General features: G+C 35.4%; 1 protein-coding gene across 2 annotated transcripts in view; it reads left to right on the plus strand.

Annotated features, from left to right (window-relative positions):
- ASCC3 (activating signal cointegrator 1 complex subunit 3) overlaps positions 1-18,195 on the plus strand; it is a 329,389-nt gene that overhangs the window by 128,510 nt on the left and 182,684 nt on the right. For both annotated transcript variants that reach the window (XM_082855647.1, XM_082855648.1), the window contains exon 11: positions 9,520-9,684. In XM_082855647.1, coding sequence (XP_082711773.1) covers positions 9,520-9,684 — 165 coding nt within the window. The remainder of the gene's footprint in view (positions 1-9,519; positions 9,685-18,195) is intronic.

Below are 18,195 nucleotides of genomic sequence, written 5' to 3' on the forward strand. Positions count from 1 at the left end.
TGCATTTACAATTTTGATAGATTTTTGCCAATTTGCCATCCAAAATGGATCCACTAGTTATACTTAATATCTCTATTAATGGGTGAGTTTATGCAAATTGATGATGTAAACCCAAACACTGAATACAAAAATAGACTCTTACTACAAGGGAAAAATGCAAAGTTTCATAAAGTAAGATGTTAAACATCACTAAAAATCAAATAAATGCTAAATTAAAATACAAAGCTGTTTCTCCATGATAAATTAGTAAAGGTAATGAAAATGCCCCACACAGACAAAGCTACACTGTAATTTCAGCTCTCAGCCATTGCAGATAGTGTGGTAAAATCTTTTAGGTGACTGATTTGCTTAAAAGAAATCTATATAGTATAGTGAAAAACAGTTTACTTAACTGAATAGAGAATGGATGGATATTGGAGTCCTGGGGTCCTGGAAATTTGACAGATTCAGCCGTTTCTTCTTAACTCAAGTTGCAATGTCAGAATTACTTGGGCAGCATTTTCCTACTACACACACCAGTATTCTTTTTGGGTAATAGACATCCTAACAGGTGTGAGGTGAAAGATCATTGTTGTTTTGATTTGCATTGCCTGATTATTAGTGATTTGAGCACCTTTTCAGGTATCAGGTGTGGGTTCATGGGAGCCTGCTGGTAGGTGCCGTGGATGCTGCCTGAAGCTGTGGGAGCCGCCCTGCCTTGGGCTGCTGGAGCTAGTAGGTGCTGGGAGTAAGCGGGGGGCCTGGGTTTGAGAGAGCCTGCAAGGGGACACCTAGGACCTTGGGGTTGGCCTGATGCTGGGAACGGCCAGCTCTGGGACTGAGGTGAAGTTGGGTGCTCGCTTTACTTTCGTTCTCCAATGGGGAAGGTATCTCTCTCTGTGCCGGGTTGCCTGGGCTTAGAGGAGGAGCAATGGGGGTAATGTGAATCTATCTTTCCTACCTTCTTACTGTGTCTTTTCTTATTTCTGTGCTTTACCTACATGCCGTAATCTCTCACCTGGGATCCTTTGCTCTTGCGAAGCAATCTTTGTGTGCAGATAGTCTTCAAATTAATGTTCCTAATTGGAGGGGATGAACACTAGAAATTCCCATACAGCCATTTTGCTGACATAACTCCCAGTTTTTCTTTTTCAGTTAGGTGTTAAGAAAGCTTAGAGCCGGGTTTTATACTTAATCATGGATATTATATTAGCTAATTCTTTGGGCATATTTTCTTTTCTCCTTATCACTTTTCTAAGCCTTGTTTTTATTGAATATGAGTTTCTGTTAAACCACTTCAGCACCAATAACAAATAATTGTTGTTTGCTCTTTTTCTGTGCTGCTGTAAATTTGTTGGATTGTAGGAAGTGGAAGGGAATGGAGGAAAAAAATGCATAAAAATGTATAATTTCACTCGGTTCTGCATTGTAGTGATTTTGGTGCTGTATGTGTAGCTTATATGTGTAGTTGTGGGCAGATTCAGTGGCAGTTGCTTGAACAAGGTTAACTGCCCCCTCATAGGTGACCTTTGCATTTCATAACATTGTATGAGAGAGTTTAGACCACATTTCACTTTGCTGTGTTTTCACCTTGAAGTATAAGCTTCTAAATTTCTTGCCTTTATCTTTGTGGGTTTTTTTTTTTTTTGCAGTATGCGGGCCTCTCACTGTTGTGGTCTCTCCCGTTGCGGAGCACAGGCTCCGGACGCGCAGGCTCAGTGGCCATGGCTCAGGGGCCTAGCCGCTCTGCGGCATGTGGGATCTTCCCGGACCGGGGCACGAACCCCTGTCTCCTGCATCGGCAGGCGGACTCTCAACCACTGCGCCACCAGGGAAGTCCTATCTTTGTGTTCTTAACCATAGACAAATGCCTGAAGACATTGAGTTGAGTGAGTTAATCACAAACTTTTATTGAGAAGTTCTTTCGATACCCATAAATTCTGATTAAAGAGTACACATGTCCTGCCTTTTTAAAAAAAATAAAATAGGATCCAAATAATGGAAGTACAATGAAGACAACTAATTTCCTTAGTTTGCAGTCATTTTCAGCAGCTTATGTCCTGCCATAATTTCTTCATAAGATTTTAGAATCCTCCCTTCATCCATCTCTTCTTTCTGATAATAGACCCCAAACAAGCTTTTGATTAATTGTTCTTGAATTAGTAAAATCTCTTAGTATTGAATGCCTCGAATTAGTTTGAAGAGATGAAACTGGTATTATCTTGGTATTATCATTTTTGTGAAGAGCTGCAGAATACATTTTTTTAGCTCATCACATGTGAGGTTTTAAGTTTGGTATTACAATGTGATATTTAAAAATGTTTCATTTTAGTAAGAAATCAATCCTCAAACTGAGCTCTTCACATGCAGCAGGAAAGAGGTGGTGACTATCAAATGTTCAAAGTCACAGGAGAGAGGATTTTTTCCCCCACTTTTAAAGGGCACATATACCAGTTAGATTTGAAAAACAAACTGCTTTATAATAAACCAAGGAAACCCATTCACTATGAGCCCTATCCCAATTGTACAGGATAGAATTTACAACAGGGCAGGTTTCTACCACAAATTAGTCATATTCAAGAACTATGTTTTATGAGTGAGCAGAATAGGAGTCATTGTTTAGTTGTATCAGACCCTTGCTCTATGAGACTTTAATGGAACGAAATCCTGGGGTATTATGGAGAAGCAGATAGAATGATGAAAGCAAGGTCTTTATGGCTTATACACACTGCAATATAAACAATTTTTGTGTTTTTCTCTATTATGTGTAATTACTTAAGTTTTAGGGTAACCAAGCATTGTATTCTTTGTACACTTATGTTGATGAGGCTAGAGTTCAGTGTATAATGTTCTGAGATTGTTGGAAAGTATTTTAAATCAACAAAAAGAACTGCAAAGATAATTCTACTACAGTTATAAACACAATTCTACCACAGTTATAAACAAAGTATTTTCTTAAATGTTCAATTTTGAATTATATACTACAAGAGCTTTTTCTCCCTTACCCCCAGCACTCCATGCTCTGTTCCTTCAAAAGTATTAGGTTTTCATATTGAATTATATACTTTGTTTATTTAGTAAATCTTTACCTTTGAACTTTTAACTAAAAGTAGTATCATACAGATTTTTTTCCCCTAACATCAAAATGCGAAGATACATGTCAGATTACAGTATCCTTTATGATTTTGCTTGACCGTATCTGTACTTTCAACAAGAATATGCATAAAATACATTTGTACTTGAAGATTTTCTGATTAACTTTTATATTTTCATTTTATAATTGAAAGCTGTGGTCCTTGACATTAAATAAGTATAGCTAGATACTTCAGAAGACTTTGTGCTTTACATGTGTGAGTGTGCACTCAAGCGTGTGAATTGGTGGGAGAGGAGGGAACATAAAAAAGGTAGAAAAGGAGTAGTTGGAACTAACTGATTTGTTGTAGTGTCCCAAGGGGCAGGTATAATCTGCAAACTGTCAGGTTCTATTACAGGGGCTATTGCCGTCAATCAGAGCTCACATTTGTATAGCAGAGGTTAGTATAACTGTAATTATATGTGTGTTTATGGAATTTAAACCATGTGACATTGTAGATTTTATCCTTAAATTAAAACATTCATATAATTTCTAAGCTTTTTGGTTGAGTAAATATGGGATTATGTATTTTAAAAAGGAAGACAGACTTCCTAAATCCTGCAAACTGTTGCGCAGTCTGCATCTATAGCATTATAATGTGATTTGTAACAACTCTCGGCTGACTGTCTTCAACGCAGAAAATGTATTAAGCAAGCATTCTTAAATATTGTCCTTTAGCTTAGTTAATAGATCCCTAACATTTTCAACTAAATGTACAATATTTCATCAATTATAAGACATTTAAAAACTTTATTTGGTAGTCTTTTTTTTTAACTTCTTAGTGACACATAAAATGAAGGTGTGGCTTAAAATTAATAGCTCTTGAGATTTGATGAATTATAGTAATATACTCTTGGATTTTAATGACTATATTTTGGTATTTTACCTTTCTGGCTTTTAAAAATGTCATTTATGTAATGGGTTTAAACAATTAAAATTTTTTTCTATAGTCTGAATACCAAAAATTTCAAAATCAATTTTAAACATTATACAAGTAAGAAAGTCTACTTCCATTTTTTAAATTTCTTATATTCCATTAACATTTTAAATCTAGTTTTAATTTATAGCCGTCTGCCTCAAAGAAGAATACTGCTGGAACAGTCAAAATGTTTTAAAAACAAATGTTTAAAATTCAGTAGGATATCAGTGTGACTTGTGTAACTTTAAATAGATATAACAGGATTTGTTAAACATAAAACAGACTGCTTTTAGACATCACAAACATTCTGTGTGTCTCAGTGTTCACTGCAGCTCTATTTACAATGGAAGCAACCTAAGTGTCCATCGACAGGTGAATGGATAAAGAAGATGTGGCACATATACACAATGGAATATTACTCAGTCATAAAGAGAGACGAAATTGAGTTATTTGTAGTGAGGTGGATGGACCTAGAGTCTGTCATACAGAATGAAGTAAGTCAGAAAGAGAAAAACAAATACTGTATGCTAACACATATATATGGAATCTAAAAAAAAAAAGAAAAAGGTTCTGAAGAACCTAGGGGCAGGACAAGAATAAAGACGCAGATGTAGAAAATGGACTTGAGGACACGGGGAGGGGGAAGGGTAAGCTGGGACGAAGTGAGAGCATGGCATGGACTTATATATGCTACCAAATGTAAAATAGATAGCTAGTGGGAAGCAGCTGCATAGCACAGGGAGGTCAGCTCAGTGCTTTGTGACCACCTAGAGGGGTGGGATAGGGAGGGTGGGAGGGAGACGCAAGAGGGAGGAGATGTGGGGATATATGTATATGTATAGCTGATTCACTCTGTTATGAAGCAAAAACTAACCACCATTGTAAAGCAGTTATACTCCAATAAAGATGTTAAAAAAAAAATTCTCTGTGTCTTAGACTGGATATGTATTGCTGTTAGTAATATAATTTCAAGACTATGTTTTTCTGTATAATGAATTAATTTATTGGAATTAGAAGGTTTTATGGACTGGCCTATTTTTGAAAAATATGAATATGGAAAGACAAGAGTAGATTTTTTTTAATAGACAGCAACAACAATAACATTAAGGAAATACGGGTATTATGATTTCTAAATTAGGTGTCTAATTTCTCTTCTTGGTTCAAAGACTTTCCATAAATATATTGAACTTTCTTATCTTTTTGCTTTTGGTACTTATAGAGATCTCTGGTTGAGAAGAAGATTGATAAGTGGGCAGGAAATTGGCCTAAATGTAGAAGTTGTATCTGTATTTAAAAAAAAAAAAATCCAATCAGTTGGTTGAGGAACTTGGACTTCCATGTAAAAATTTCATATTTGGTACCTTCCTCAAGATGCTTGCAGCATACATAGAAAGATCACGCAAGAGATGATATGTGGTCCATGCATATTAGAAGCACAAAGAACAAATTTTGCTTATTTTTTCTTCTTAGCCTGGAATATCCTTCTTTCTTTCTTTGTCTGGCAAACTCTTATTCACCTTTTACCTGTTCAGTCCAGGTATCCCTTCTTGCCATTTAACTTTCATTTTTAATTGTAAGTTATATGTAATTATAAGAGCATGTATGTGCATAGCTTACTGTTACTGAGTAAAATACACAGTCAGAATAGTACAGAAATTGTAAGTGAACAGCTTGATAAAATTTTTGTAAAGTGAATACACTGATATAAGCACCACGCTGATCAAGATAAAAATATTACCACACCTCGGAATCTCTCCTTATTCCTCTCCCATTTGCTGTGTCCTTCTTCCTTCCCAGAGGTGACGCCTATCCTGCTAACACCTTATGTTAGTTTCACCTGTTTTAAAACTTTACATATATGAAATTGTATACTATGTAACTGGATTCTTTCATTAACAAGATTTTCAGGTTTTTACCATGTTACTGCATATGGCAGTAGTTTACTCATTTTCATTGTTGTATAATTGTTTCATTGTATAACTATGTTATAAGTTATTTGTCCATATTATTGTTGATGGAAATTTGGCTTACTTCCAATTTTGAAGTATTATAAATAGTACAGCTATGAAAATTCTAATATACATCTTTAGTTTCAAATAGGTGTGTATTTCTGTTCAGTACATAATATACTAGGAATAGAATTGCTGGGTCACAAGGCTTGCAGATGTTCAACTTTAGTAGGTAATACCAAGCAGCTTTTCAAAATGTTTGTGTGAGTTTGTATTTCCACGATTATTTCATGAGAGTTCTAGATGCTCTACATCCTCTCCAAACACATGGCATTTTATGTCTTTCATTTTAAATTTTCTGATAGTTGTGTAGTAAATAGTATTTCTCACTCTCTTTTTCTCCCACTCTACTAGTTTAATCTAGTAATTATATGGGGAAAAAAGGTAAAATGTATATATATATATATACTACCAAATGTAAAATCGATAGCTAGTGAGAAGCAGCCACATAGCACAGGGAGATCAGCTCGGTGCTTGGTGACCACCTAGAGGGGTGGGATAGGGAGGGTGGGAAGGAGGGAGACACAGAGGGAAGAGATATGGGAACCTATGTATATGTATAACTGATTCACTTTGTTATAAAGCAGAAACTAACACACCATTGTAAAGCAATTATACTCCAATAAAGATGTTAAAATAAATGGTTTTTAAAAATTGTAAAATGCACAATTGAACATGTTCCTCTTGCACTCTTACAGGTATGTTGACAAGAGGCTTTGTGATCTCTTTAGTAATTCTTACCTTGAAATTCAAAGAATTTTATTTGGGACAAGTCTGTTAAAACTTAGATTCAAGCATGACATTCTTCTGTGAAACACCACCTTTCTGGTGTGTTTTGATAAAGGGTTGCTATAGTGTCCAATTAGTGGATTATGCAAATAATTATAAAAAATTCAGCTTAGGGCTTCCCTGGTGGTGCAGTGGTTGAGAGTCCACCTGCTGATGCAGGGGACACGGGTTCGTGACCCCGGTCCAGGCAGATCCCACATGCCGCGGAGCGGCTTGGGCCCATGAGCCATGGCCGCTGAGCCTGCGTGTCTGGAGCCTGTGCTCCGCAATGGGAGAGGCCACAACAGTGAGAGGCCCGTGTACCGCAAAAAAAAAAAAAAAGAAAAAAAATTCAGCTTAAAAATTTTACTGTTTTTCTCCCCTCTTACCCTCCCCTAGGAGGAATATATTTCACTTAGAGAAAAAAAGTATTTGAGTAGTCATGAAACAATCACAGAAAACTAAACATTGTAAATTTACTGTTTACAGATGTAAGAAAAGTTTTTTGTTTTGTTTTTGTTTTGTTTTTGTTTTGTTTTTGTTTCCCCTTTGTTTTAAAAGGCAAAAGATAATAATATTAATGTTTAAGTTAATTACCAGATGAGGTGGTTCTAGCAAGTCATAGGTCCTTTAGTTTTGCTGTCAAATGGAGCATTTTAAAATTGAATACACCAAATTGTTGGCACAGTAGTGGTGTATAGCATCTCAACTCTGCCATTTTCCCAGTGGTCAGGCTAAAATTGGAACAGTTTGGAATAATGATTTTCATACTCCTGAGGGAATAAGTACATGTATTGAGAGAAATTTGAGTTGACAGTAAAAATATTGACAGTTAACCCATGCCCTAATACAAGAGCAGATGGAAATGTCTTGCATGAGTTCCAATTCATTAAGCAAATGTGACACTTTATTTTCTAGCCATTTTCGTTCAGGGGATTAGAGTAATGAAATGGTAATATAAATGAAGCCAATTCTCACTGTGCTGAAAGTAAGGTGTATAAAACAAAATGCTAAAATGGATTTTTAAGGTTTGGTAGTATAGTTTTCCGATATCTGAAAAATTTTACTTTACAATTTAATCATTACCACATTATTATCTTTGTAGTGTACTTTGTAGCTTTCTTAACATTTATTAATAGTAAGCTTATTTTATATTTTAATGTGACATGAATTTACAGTTTAAGAGAATTACTGTTTTTGAAATCACATGGGCATATTTTTTAGGACTTTGAGTGAAAGGGTTGTTAGTAAGTGATCCCTGGGTATATTTATAATGATATATCTTGGGTTATTTTAAATTTGTCATTTTTCAAAGTAGAAGTTCTGTTTAAGTTATTGGAATATAAAAGAGATGTTAATTAATGCATACTGAATGCTTCAACCCATTTTAGATCTTAAAATCATTATACATCTGTTTATACTTAATTCCAAAGCATTTTTTTAAATGTAAAATTTGATGTGATCTCAACATTGCCATTTGGCTTTAGCAAATTAACTAAGTAGCTATGGATTTGTAGTATTTCACACCTTAGATATGAATGCCTTAATCTATTTCATTATAGTTCACTAATTGTTACATCGAAGTACAACTGCTAAATTTTGTGGTTGATATAGTTCATTTCAAAATGATAGCAGTGATATCTCTAATAATGCAACAGGTTATATTGACAAACTTGGATTATGCATTTGTTAAGAACTATACATCAATTGCAATCTAAAAAAATAAGATTATCATCATTCCCATAAGCGACTTCAAAAACAGACCTGAGATAACACAACAAAAATGTTGAGAACAATCTGACCCCCTTAACCTCTTCACTCTTCAAAGCATAGTGAGTTTTGATTGTCATCAGTCTCTATAAGGTGATATACTGGATAAGAAAAGCTTTGGTTTTGATTTGTTACCTCATGTGTTCTTTGAGTTATATAAGGGCTTATTTCCTAGTCCAATATTACTGTAGTAGAAGGTTTATTAAACTTTTCTTTTTTTCTTCTATAGTATGCTTTTAGGGGACACAAACAATTCAATATGTAGAAAGCAAATAGACTTATAATCACAGCTCATGTCAAATGGTCTCTTCTAAGAACTTTATATAAGTACCCTGGGCTTACCTCCTGCTCTTAGTACCCTGGATCTCCGGTGACTCATTTTGTGCCAGTTATGCTGTAGTATATGTGTTGTTTTTTAGTATAAACTTCTGCATATACTAGTTGATATTAAAGGGTAGTTTTTAAAAACTGTGTGTCAATAGTAAAGCTTCCTCCAAATTTGGAAAAGTATAAACAGGTAACCATTCCTAGAGTGGATCCTTGGTTTCCTTTTCATTTCCTTTTAGTGATTTATTCACTTATTTTTGTCCCTTTTCAAATAAAAGCCATTATCAGTACACACTTGTTTAGAAGATAGTGTCATTTGGTTTCTTACATTGTAAGACACGTTTTAAGTAAGCCTGTGTATTTTGTACACTTCACACTACAATTTACAGACAGACTACCTTTACTGAGTTTTAATGAGTAACTGCTTAATATCACAACTTAAAGAGAAGTGACTATTGTCTACAGTGAGTCAGATATCATTCTGCGATATTTGTAACACTTTATTTGATCTGTGTATAGGTGGTTAATCATGTTTCTTTTTGAATAACACAGTGGAAGTTTAAATAATATGTGACCTCTTTCCCCTTTTTAATTTATCTTTTCTTGTCTTATAGATGCTTGTGACCACACCAGAAAAATGGGATGTAGTGACAAGAAAGAGTGTTGGGGACGTAGCTCTTTCCCAAATTGTAAAGCTTCTTATTCTTGATGAAGTTCATTTACTTCATGAAGATAGAGGACCAGTATTAGAAAGCATAGTGGCACGTACTTTACGTCAGGTAAGGGGAAGTTATTTGTAAGCTTATTTTATTTTATTTTTTTTGCGGTACGTGGGCCTCTCACTGCTGTGGCCTCTCGCATTGCGGAGCACAGGCTCCAGACGCACAGCCTCAGCGGCCATGGCTCACGGGCCCAGCCGCTCCGCGGCATGCGGGATCCTCCCGGACCGGGACACGAACCTGCATCCCCTGCATCGGCAGGTGGACTCTCAACCACTGCGCCACCAGGGAAGCCCTGTAAGCTTATTTTGAGGGATAAGTTTTTAAACTTAAATGTAACATTCAAAGAAATATTAGTATGTATTGTTCATGGGGATAAAGATAATTTTCGTAGGGAGAAACCTTCAGCTATTTCATTTTTATGTTAAAAGTACCCTATTTTTCTTCCTCCCAGGTCTTATGTTATTGAAGTCTCTTTAAATTAACCAAAATAAATACAGGAAAACTTCTATTCTAAACCTGTGTTTTAAAGCTAAATGTAACTTTGACTAAGCAGTATTAAAATATGGTAGAACATAGGAGCATATTAATTATTCATCCATTTCTCTCCATGCCTGACCTCTCCCCCCACTAAAAAAAATCTGGAAATGATTTATATTTTCCTTAATATACTAGATAAAATGAAATATCTCCTAATGTGCATAATCTTAATTGTTATTTTTAAAAAGGGACGGGTACTTGTTGTCTCTAGTTTTGGACCTTGTGGTAACTCATAAATTGTCCAAATCAAAATTGGTAAATTCATCAATGATCTGTGATTGTTTTCTGTCACCCCTCTTTTCATTAAGTGAAAAGATATCTTAAAGTACCCATGACTATTAAAATGATGTTTGTTGGTAGATTGTACATGTAAAGACAGTAGATGCACACTAGTTTTTTAACATAATCAAGAACTCTAATTCCTTGACTTCCCATCTCTTATTGTCTCTGATCCATATTCTCCTGGCTTTATTTTCGTTCTGAAATAGCCAAGACTACATGACCAGTTTTTTCTTTTGTCAATAGCCTTAACTTATTTATCCCCTGACTCCCTGGCAAAATTCCAATCATGAGTCAATTGAACAGTATGTTTCCCTCCAGTCAGATTGCTAAACACTAGCTGAGATCACACAGGGGTGGTGGAGACTAAGGTCACTACACATTCGTAGACTCTGAATTCACCTGAATCGTCGGGGATTTACCCCGTAACTTCGGAGCAGCTTTGCTTCTTTTTTCCAAGCTTCACCAGACTCCTCCCTCCTTCTCCCCACCCTGTTGTGCCTCATTCTTAGAAGACAATACTTTTTACTGAGTGGAAACAGAGGCCTTCATGGTTGAACTCCCTCAGTTTGCATCCAGAAAAAACCTCCCCACCATCCAGCAAAAGCCTCAAACCCCTTCCCAAATCTGTCCTCATCATTCCATCCCTCATCCTTTAGTTAGAGGCCCCCTGTCCCCTTGTCTTCGACTCCATTCCTTTCACTCTGTAAGTTATCCCTTTTCTTTTTCCTGGGTCTTTAACTTCTCCTTCTCTGTGAGCACTGTGCCTTCAGCTTTAAAGAATTGCAAAGTCCCACCCATCTTTACCAAAACACCTCCCTCAAACTATCCTGCTCCAATAACTTCTGCTTTGTAAAGCTGTTTTTACCACTCAGCTTCTGGAAATATTAATCTATATTCAGTTTTCCCTTTTGATTTCCAAACAACTGTGGTCTGGTTATTGCTCCAGCATAGGTCATAAAAAGTTTTTTTGTTTTTTGTTTTTTTAACCAGGATATAACTCATTATTTCTTCAGAATTGAAACTCTTTTCTCTTGGACTCCATGATGCCACCCTGCCTTGATTTTCTTTACTTGATTTTTTTGGTCACCTACTTAGCTGCTCTTTCTCAGGCTCCCTTGCTCTCTCCTTTTCTCACCCTTGAAATGTTTACATTCTCCACGATGTTGGTTTGCAAATTGGCTTTGTACACAGAGGGAAAGGAGAGAACTGAAAAAAGAGGCAGACCACTCCAGATTGGTAGGTGACAGTTTTAATAAGCAAGGGAACTTACTTTTGAGGCTTGTCTTGGGCAACTGCAAGATCAGTCGACCTCTACACCTGCCTTAACTGTATATAGAGGCCTTAACTGACTTCAGTCACATATACTGTCCAGATGGTCTCAACACCACATTGCTATCTCAAGGCTGCATCCTCGGGGAAGCTTCTAGCTCAGGGAAGGCAAGCGGAATGCATATTCCTAGGACAGGAAAGGGGGTGAGGATCCTCTAATTGACAAGGTCTAGCTTGCAGATTAATTGGCAGTCACATCCTCTCAGTGACCTTTTCCAACACAGGACTCTGGTCACTTGCCATCTTCTTTTTTTATTCTAAATATTTACCCTGGGAAAATAACACTTCTGTGCCTGTGTCACTTAAATCTCTGCATGTAGTCCAAATCTCCCCGCTGACTTCTATTCCTATCCAAACACAGTTGTATGTTTCTACTCTGATATCTCATAGACATCTCTTGCTTAAACACGTCAGAAACTCTGCCATCTTCCCTCCCTATTTATAAATGGCATGACAGTCCATTTGATTCTCAAGCCCAAATTGAGTGTGTGGGAGCCACACTCAATTGTTCCTTCTTCCTTAACACTCACCCTCACCCCAATGACTAGTTAGGTGTCAGTTCTTTATATTTCGTATCCTGAATAGCTCTCATCTAGAACTAGGTATGGGAATTTAATATGAAGGGAGTACAAAATTTGAGGAAGTTTATATTGCATTTTCAAATGTTTTAAAATAATGTACTTTCATCTGGTAAATCCAACATAAAATTCTAGATGAATTAATGATTTAGCTATACCAGACAAAACTCAGTGCATTAAAGAAAATGTGAAAGAGCATTTAAAAAATAACCTTGAGGTGGAGGAGCTCTAAGCAAAATGCAAAACTCCAAAGGTTACAAAGGAAACGTGGCGCATTTGGATATGTAACTATTAAAAACTTCTGACCAGTAAAGATACCTTCAAAAAGTTCAAATGTAAGTCAGAATAATAGAAATTATTTATAGCACATAAAATAAAGCTTAAATGTCCTTTATAATTAAAAGGTTATTGTAAACTACTAAGAAATATGTTTTTTTTAAAATTTGGAAAAAGCACTTTACAGTAGAAATAAAAATTCTGAAAATCATAGAAAAGATGCTTAAAAGGAATCCAAATCAACATGAGACATTTCTCTTACATAGATTGGCAAAAGTGAAAAAAGAATGTAATTTGAAAATGCTCACTAAACTGTGTTTTTACTTCTAGAAGTCTAACCTATGGAAATAATAGCACAGACACATAGATATAGTAACACCAGTATTCACTGACACTTTCTTGTTAGCGCAAAATATGTTGGAAACAACCCAACTGTCCAACAAAAGAAGAAATAGTTTAATAAATTCCATTAATTCATAAAATAAAATGCCACTTTGCAGTCTTTAAAAAGAACGAGGTAGAGCTATATGAACCGGGTTTAAAAGATATCCATGTTATATTCTCATTGAAAAGACACAATATACAGCACAATCCCATTTGTGTGAAGAAAAAAAATGCAATATATTTATATTCTCATTCACTAATTTAGTGAACATTTATTAGCTACCTGCTATGTGCTGGCTACACAGTTCTAGGTGCAGTGGTTATAGTTACCAAATAAAGTTCTTGCTTACAGTTAGATATTTAAGGTGGGGTAGAGTAGGGTGCATAGATGTGGAAGCATATGCAACACGCTGTAAAAGTGGATTTATAGTAGGGATGGGATTAGAGGACTCTTTAGGACATGTTCACTTTTTACTATATAAAAATATGTGCATGCACATGCACAGATGCACATACATAAAACACAAAGCATTGAAATATTCAAAGTAGACACACAAAAATCAGAGGTTTTAGCTAATACCCAACTTAAGAATAATGTCAATAATACACGTAGTTGTGAGACAGAGGTGAAGCATGGAGAAGTCTGCCACTGCCATCACTGTTCTCCTTTCTTGCCTCGGTGGATCTGCTCTGGCACAGATTTTGCTTGTGAGGTCTCGAAAAGAAGCATGCAGGGCATCATTTACACAAAAGAGACCTATTTTGATCATGAGTTTTTTTTTTTTTTTTGCAGTACGTGGGCCTCTCACTGTTGTGGCCTCTCCCGTTACGGAGCACAGGCTCCAGACGCACAGGCTCAGCGGCCATGGCTCACGGGCCCAGCCGCTCCGCGGCATGTGGGACCTTCCCGGACCGGGGCACGAACCTGTGTCCCCTGCATTGGCAGGCGGACTCTCAACCACTGCGCCACCAGGGAAGCACTGTCATGAGATTTTTTTTTAAATTTTTTAACAGCTTTATCGAGGTAGAATTGATACACAAAACAGTGCATATGATTAGTGTATTAGGTAAAGTGAGATTAGTGGTTAACAGAAGGTACTGTTTCCCAAGGTGATACTTTCCGATCACGAGATGTTTTGATTTGATACCTTGATACGTACATAGCTTAGTGATCTTTTCAGGGAGCCAGGCCACGTAAGTCCATACATTCCTGGTTTGTTTGCATTGAGCCACCTAGAGAGCATGTCCATCAGCTAAAAGCATTACAAAGATAAAGCTTTCCTGCAACTATAGAACATTAGAGGTCAAGTAAATACCATTAGTACATTTGCCAGGAGGTCTGTCATTAGCATGTTTACAAGGGGATTTGACCAGGGCATCTTTCTTTCTTGAGGATTCCCAGTTGAGAGAGAAAATAGATTGCAGGCCTGCTGCTGATGCTTTCTGTACATATGTACACAGACACACACATTATGTACCATATGTACTTTGAAGCATTTGTTATAAATTTATAAATATTTTGTAAATTATGAATATATAATAGTATAATTTTCTATATATAGTTTATAAACTGTGAAGTAAAATATATAAAAATTATATATTATAGGTTTATTACATATGTGGTATAATTATAAACATATCATATGTTAACATATGATATAGAAATATATAATACATTGTATGTAACATGGATATATAATATGTAAATATACATTAATTCATCCTGCACATTGGCTTCTTCATAATATAGCCAAATTCCAATTGTATAGTTTATCACTTACTGTGCTTATAAACCTTTGATGACTTGCTGTTTGTTATCTTAAGAAAAATGTTTAAATACTTTAACTGGACGTTAAACACTACTGAAGCCCTGACCTATTTGTCCAATTTTAACTTCTCCATCATATTCCTTACCTGATGTAGGTTCCAGCCACACAAAACCATTTATTCCTTCCCCACTTTTTGTCCAATGCCATTGGCCCTCTTTCAAAGGTAAAACTAATCTTACTTACGTCAGAGTGTATTGTTAGTTATGAGATGAAGGGTTGTAAATGCAAAATTATATATTATTGCTCCACACGTCCATCTGTTGAAAACTTACTATTCTTTTGAGTCTGCCAAATATCACTTCTTCTATGAAGTGTTTCCTAGTTTACCACTCAGAAAGAATTACACCTTTTCTGTGTTCCCTCTGTACTCCCTTTCTTTGCACATTTTTAGCACTCATCACAGTCTTCCTTATAATTTCACAACTTAACTATAGGTAATTCTGTCTTTATCTGTGTCTCTCACTAGATTTTAATCTCCTTAACAGAATGATCTATATGATTCTTCTCATATTTCCAGTGTATTAGTGCAGTGCTCATAAATATTTTTAGAAAAAACGAAGTTCCTTTTTGTTTGTTCCTTGTGATTACCAGACATTCCCAGTAGATGGCAGTGCTTTACATGGCACTTCAACAATTTGTAACTAACATAGATACACCATAGGTAGCTATTCTAATGCAGTGTAGATTCTGTTCAGGTTCTGAAGTTGCATGGTGGTATTAGGGACTAAATTCACAACATACTTGGCATGAGTGAAAGAAATTTGGAAAATAAAAAAGTACAATGAAGCCCTAATCTGTTATATTTAACAACATTGAACTAACATTATTTGTAACTAAATTTACTTTCAGTGAATAGACTTTGTCCAAACTTAGATATTATGTGAGGGACAATGCTATAAAAATTTACTGCCTAGTTTTTGGGCTAATGATAAAGAAGAAACTGTAAAATGTTAATTTTTCATAGTTTTCAACTATTAATATTTTCAGATAACTCTGTATAGTGTATAGAGTTTCGAGATGTGGTTTAAGACATAAACTTCCAAATTATCCATATTTAAAAGAATATATTTCTCATACAGGCTTATCTGTGTTGAGAATGATATGATTTTTTTAGATTAAAAAATACAGTTGTTGTAAAATGGGGTTTTAGCAGAAAAATATCTCTAGTGTTTGTAAGGTATCATATATTTAACATCAAAAGTCCTTAAAAATATACTCAATAACTTTTGTGTTGAATGATTTTAAAACTAAAAATCACCTTCATATCCTTTCACATCACCACCAATAGGAAATAGAACTATGGTATAATTAAAATTATTCTAATTACTGTAAAGGATTCTAATCATAGCATGTAAAGGAGGTTTCTTAAATAGTAGGTAGGGTCATCAGTTCCCCTTATTTAGGGTTCTCTTGTTTGGGTTGGGTTTGGTTTGGGAGCCATATGTATATCTCATAGGTAGTGTTTTATTTAGTCCTCAAAGAAGCCCAGATAGAACCCATAACAGTGAGTAAGCAGATTCATTTTTGTCCTACTTACAGAATGAGTTTGGAAGGCACAGGGCCTCTCTAAGTGCCTGTAAATAATATTTGTGTGAGGGAGTGAACTCAGGCCCTTGGACTTTCCCAGCCCATATATGCACTGTATAGAAATATCCAAGGAGAAATCTGACATTGGGAGCTGCTCACTTAGGTATAATAACTCGAAGATACCAGCATGATGCAAGCAAGTTTTGACTAAAATTAGATGTAAATAAGAGAGACATAAAAACTGAAAAAATAGTTAAAATATTTGCCCAAGTAAATATATCCCATGAATCCCCTTATTTTACTTATGATAGCAAGAAGGTGAGAATGACTTAAAAGTTCCTAGATTTAAAAAATAATAATATTGTATAGTCTTTTGTTAAAGATTGAGAATCTTTTTATATGCATTCTCTCATAAAGGAATTTGGTCGAAGGTTATTTAACTTACCAAATTCATTCCAAGTCTTGTGTACTTTTAAAAATCACATCAGAGGTTTTCAAACTTCTTCCCAGGTAAGAAACCCGTTTTTAAATTAAACTTTTACATGGAAGCCTAGTATAGAAAAATATGAAAGCATGTGGGATTTGAAAACCCAGATAGAAAGGATATAATAGGTGCATGGGGCTGCAGAATGCCCCCCATACTTCTGCAGAACCCCTAGGGCTTACCTGTGAATGGTCCTGGACTGTTCCTTTAGCAACATTTGGCATCTTAATTTAAAATGGGAAGTTTTTATGTGATGAAAGTAATACTTTCTCTTGGCAAATGCTTAACTTCCTGTATTATAAATATAAAATATAGAGAATTTGAATAATATAATTAATGTCATAAAGTGGTCAAGCACATAGAATTGTATACCCTAAAAATAGATAAATTATGTTCATCTTAGGTGTCCATGGGACATTTTCTCAAAGCAGAAATTGAAAAGATCATAGTCTTTACAAAATACAATAGAGGGACTTCCCTGGTGGCGTAGTGGTTGAGAGTCCGCCTGCCGATGCAGGGGACATGGGTTCGTGCCCCGGTCCGGGAGGATCCCACATGCCGCGGAGCAGCTGGGCCCGTGAGCCATGGCTGCTGAGCCTGCACGTCCGGAGCCTGTGCTTCGCAATGGGAGAGGGTACAACAGTGAGAGGCCCATGTACCGCAAAAAAAAAAAAAACAATAGAAATTTAGAAATAACTTCTATATGGTAAAACAAAACTATATACACACACACATACATATCTATATATGCATATGTATATACAAACACATATATATGTACATACATTCTACACTTTTGTATTTGATAAATTGAAGACATAAAACCCAACCACTTGAAAGAATAGTCTTCTGACACTGAGAGTTCAGTAAGTGATCATGAAAGGAAGGAAGGGAAAGAGAGTGACAACACTATTATTAGAAAATAATGAAAGTTTATTAAGTACAGACAGAGTTTATAATTCAGAGTTTGAATTATACTCAAATGAAACAGGAATGTTGGGACTATAGTAAGTTAATTATTAAATTTTAAATGTTGGGTAATTTTAAACAGAATGTTCTAAAAAATGGAAAAATAATACAGTTGAAAAAAAATTAAATACAAACTAGGAAACCAATAGAATTAGATTTATTAGCTAGAAACCTTCTATATTTTTAAAAAAGCAAAAGCTAGGTTTTAAAAAAGTAAAATAAACATAACAAATCCAATCACAAATAAGTAGAAAACCTATGAGTAAACAAAATTAAAAAGGATAAAGATATTTTAAGAACGTTTAGAGATGGAAAAAGATGAGAATACTATCAGCTATCATCATAAAAACGTAATTGAAAGAGAATGGAATAG

This window comes from Leucopleurus acutus (assembly GCF_964270905.1).
Source record: "Leucopleurus acutus genome assembly, chromosome: 15".
NCBI classification, from domain to species: domain Eukaryota; kingdom Metazoa; phylum Chordata; class Mammalia; order Artiodactyla; family Delphinidae; genus Leucopleurus; species Leucopleurus acutus.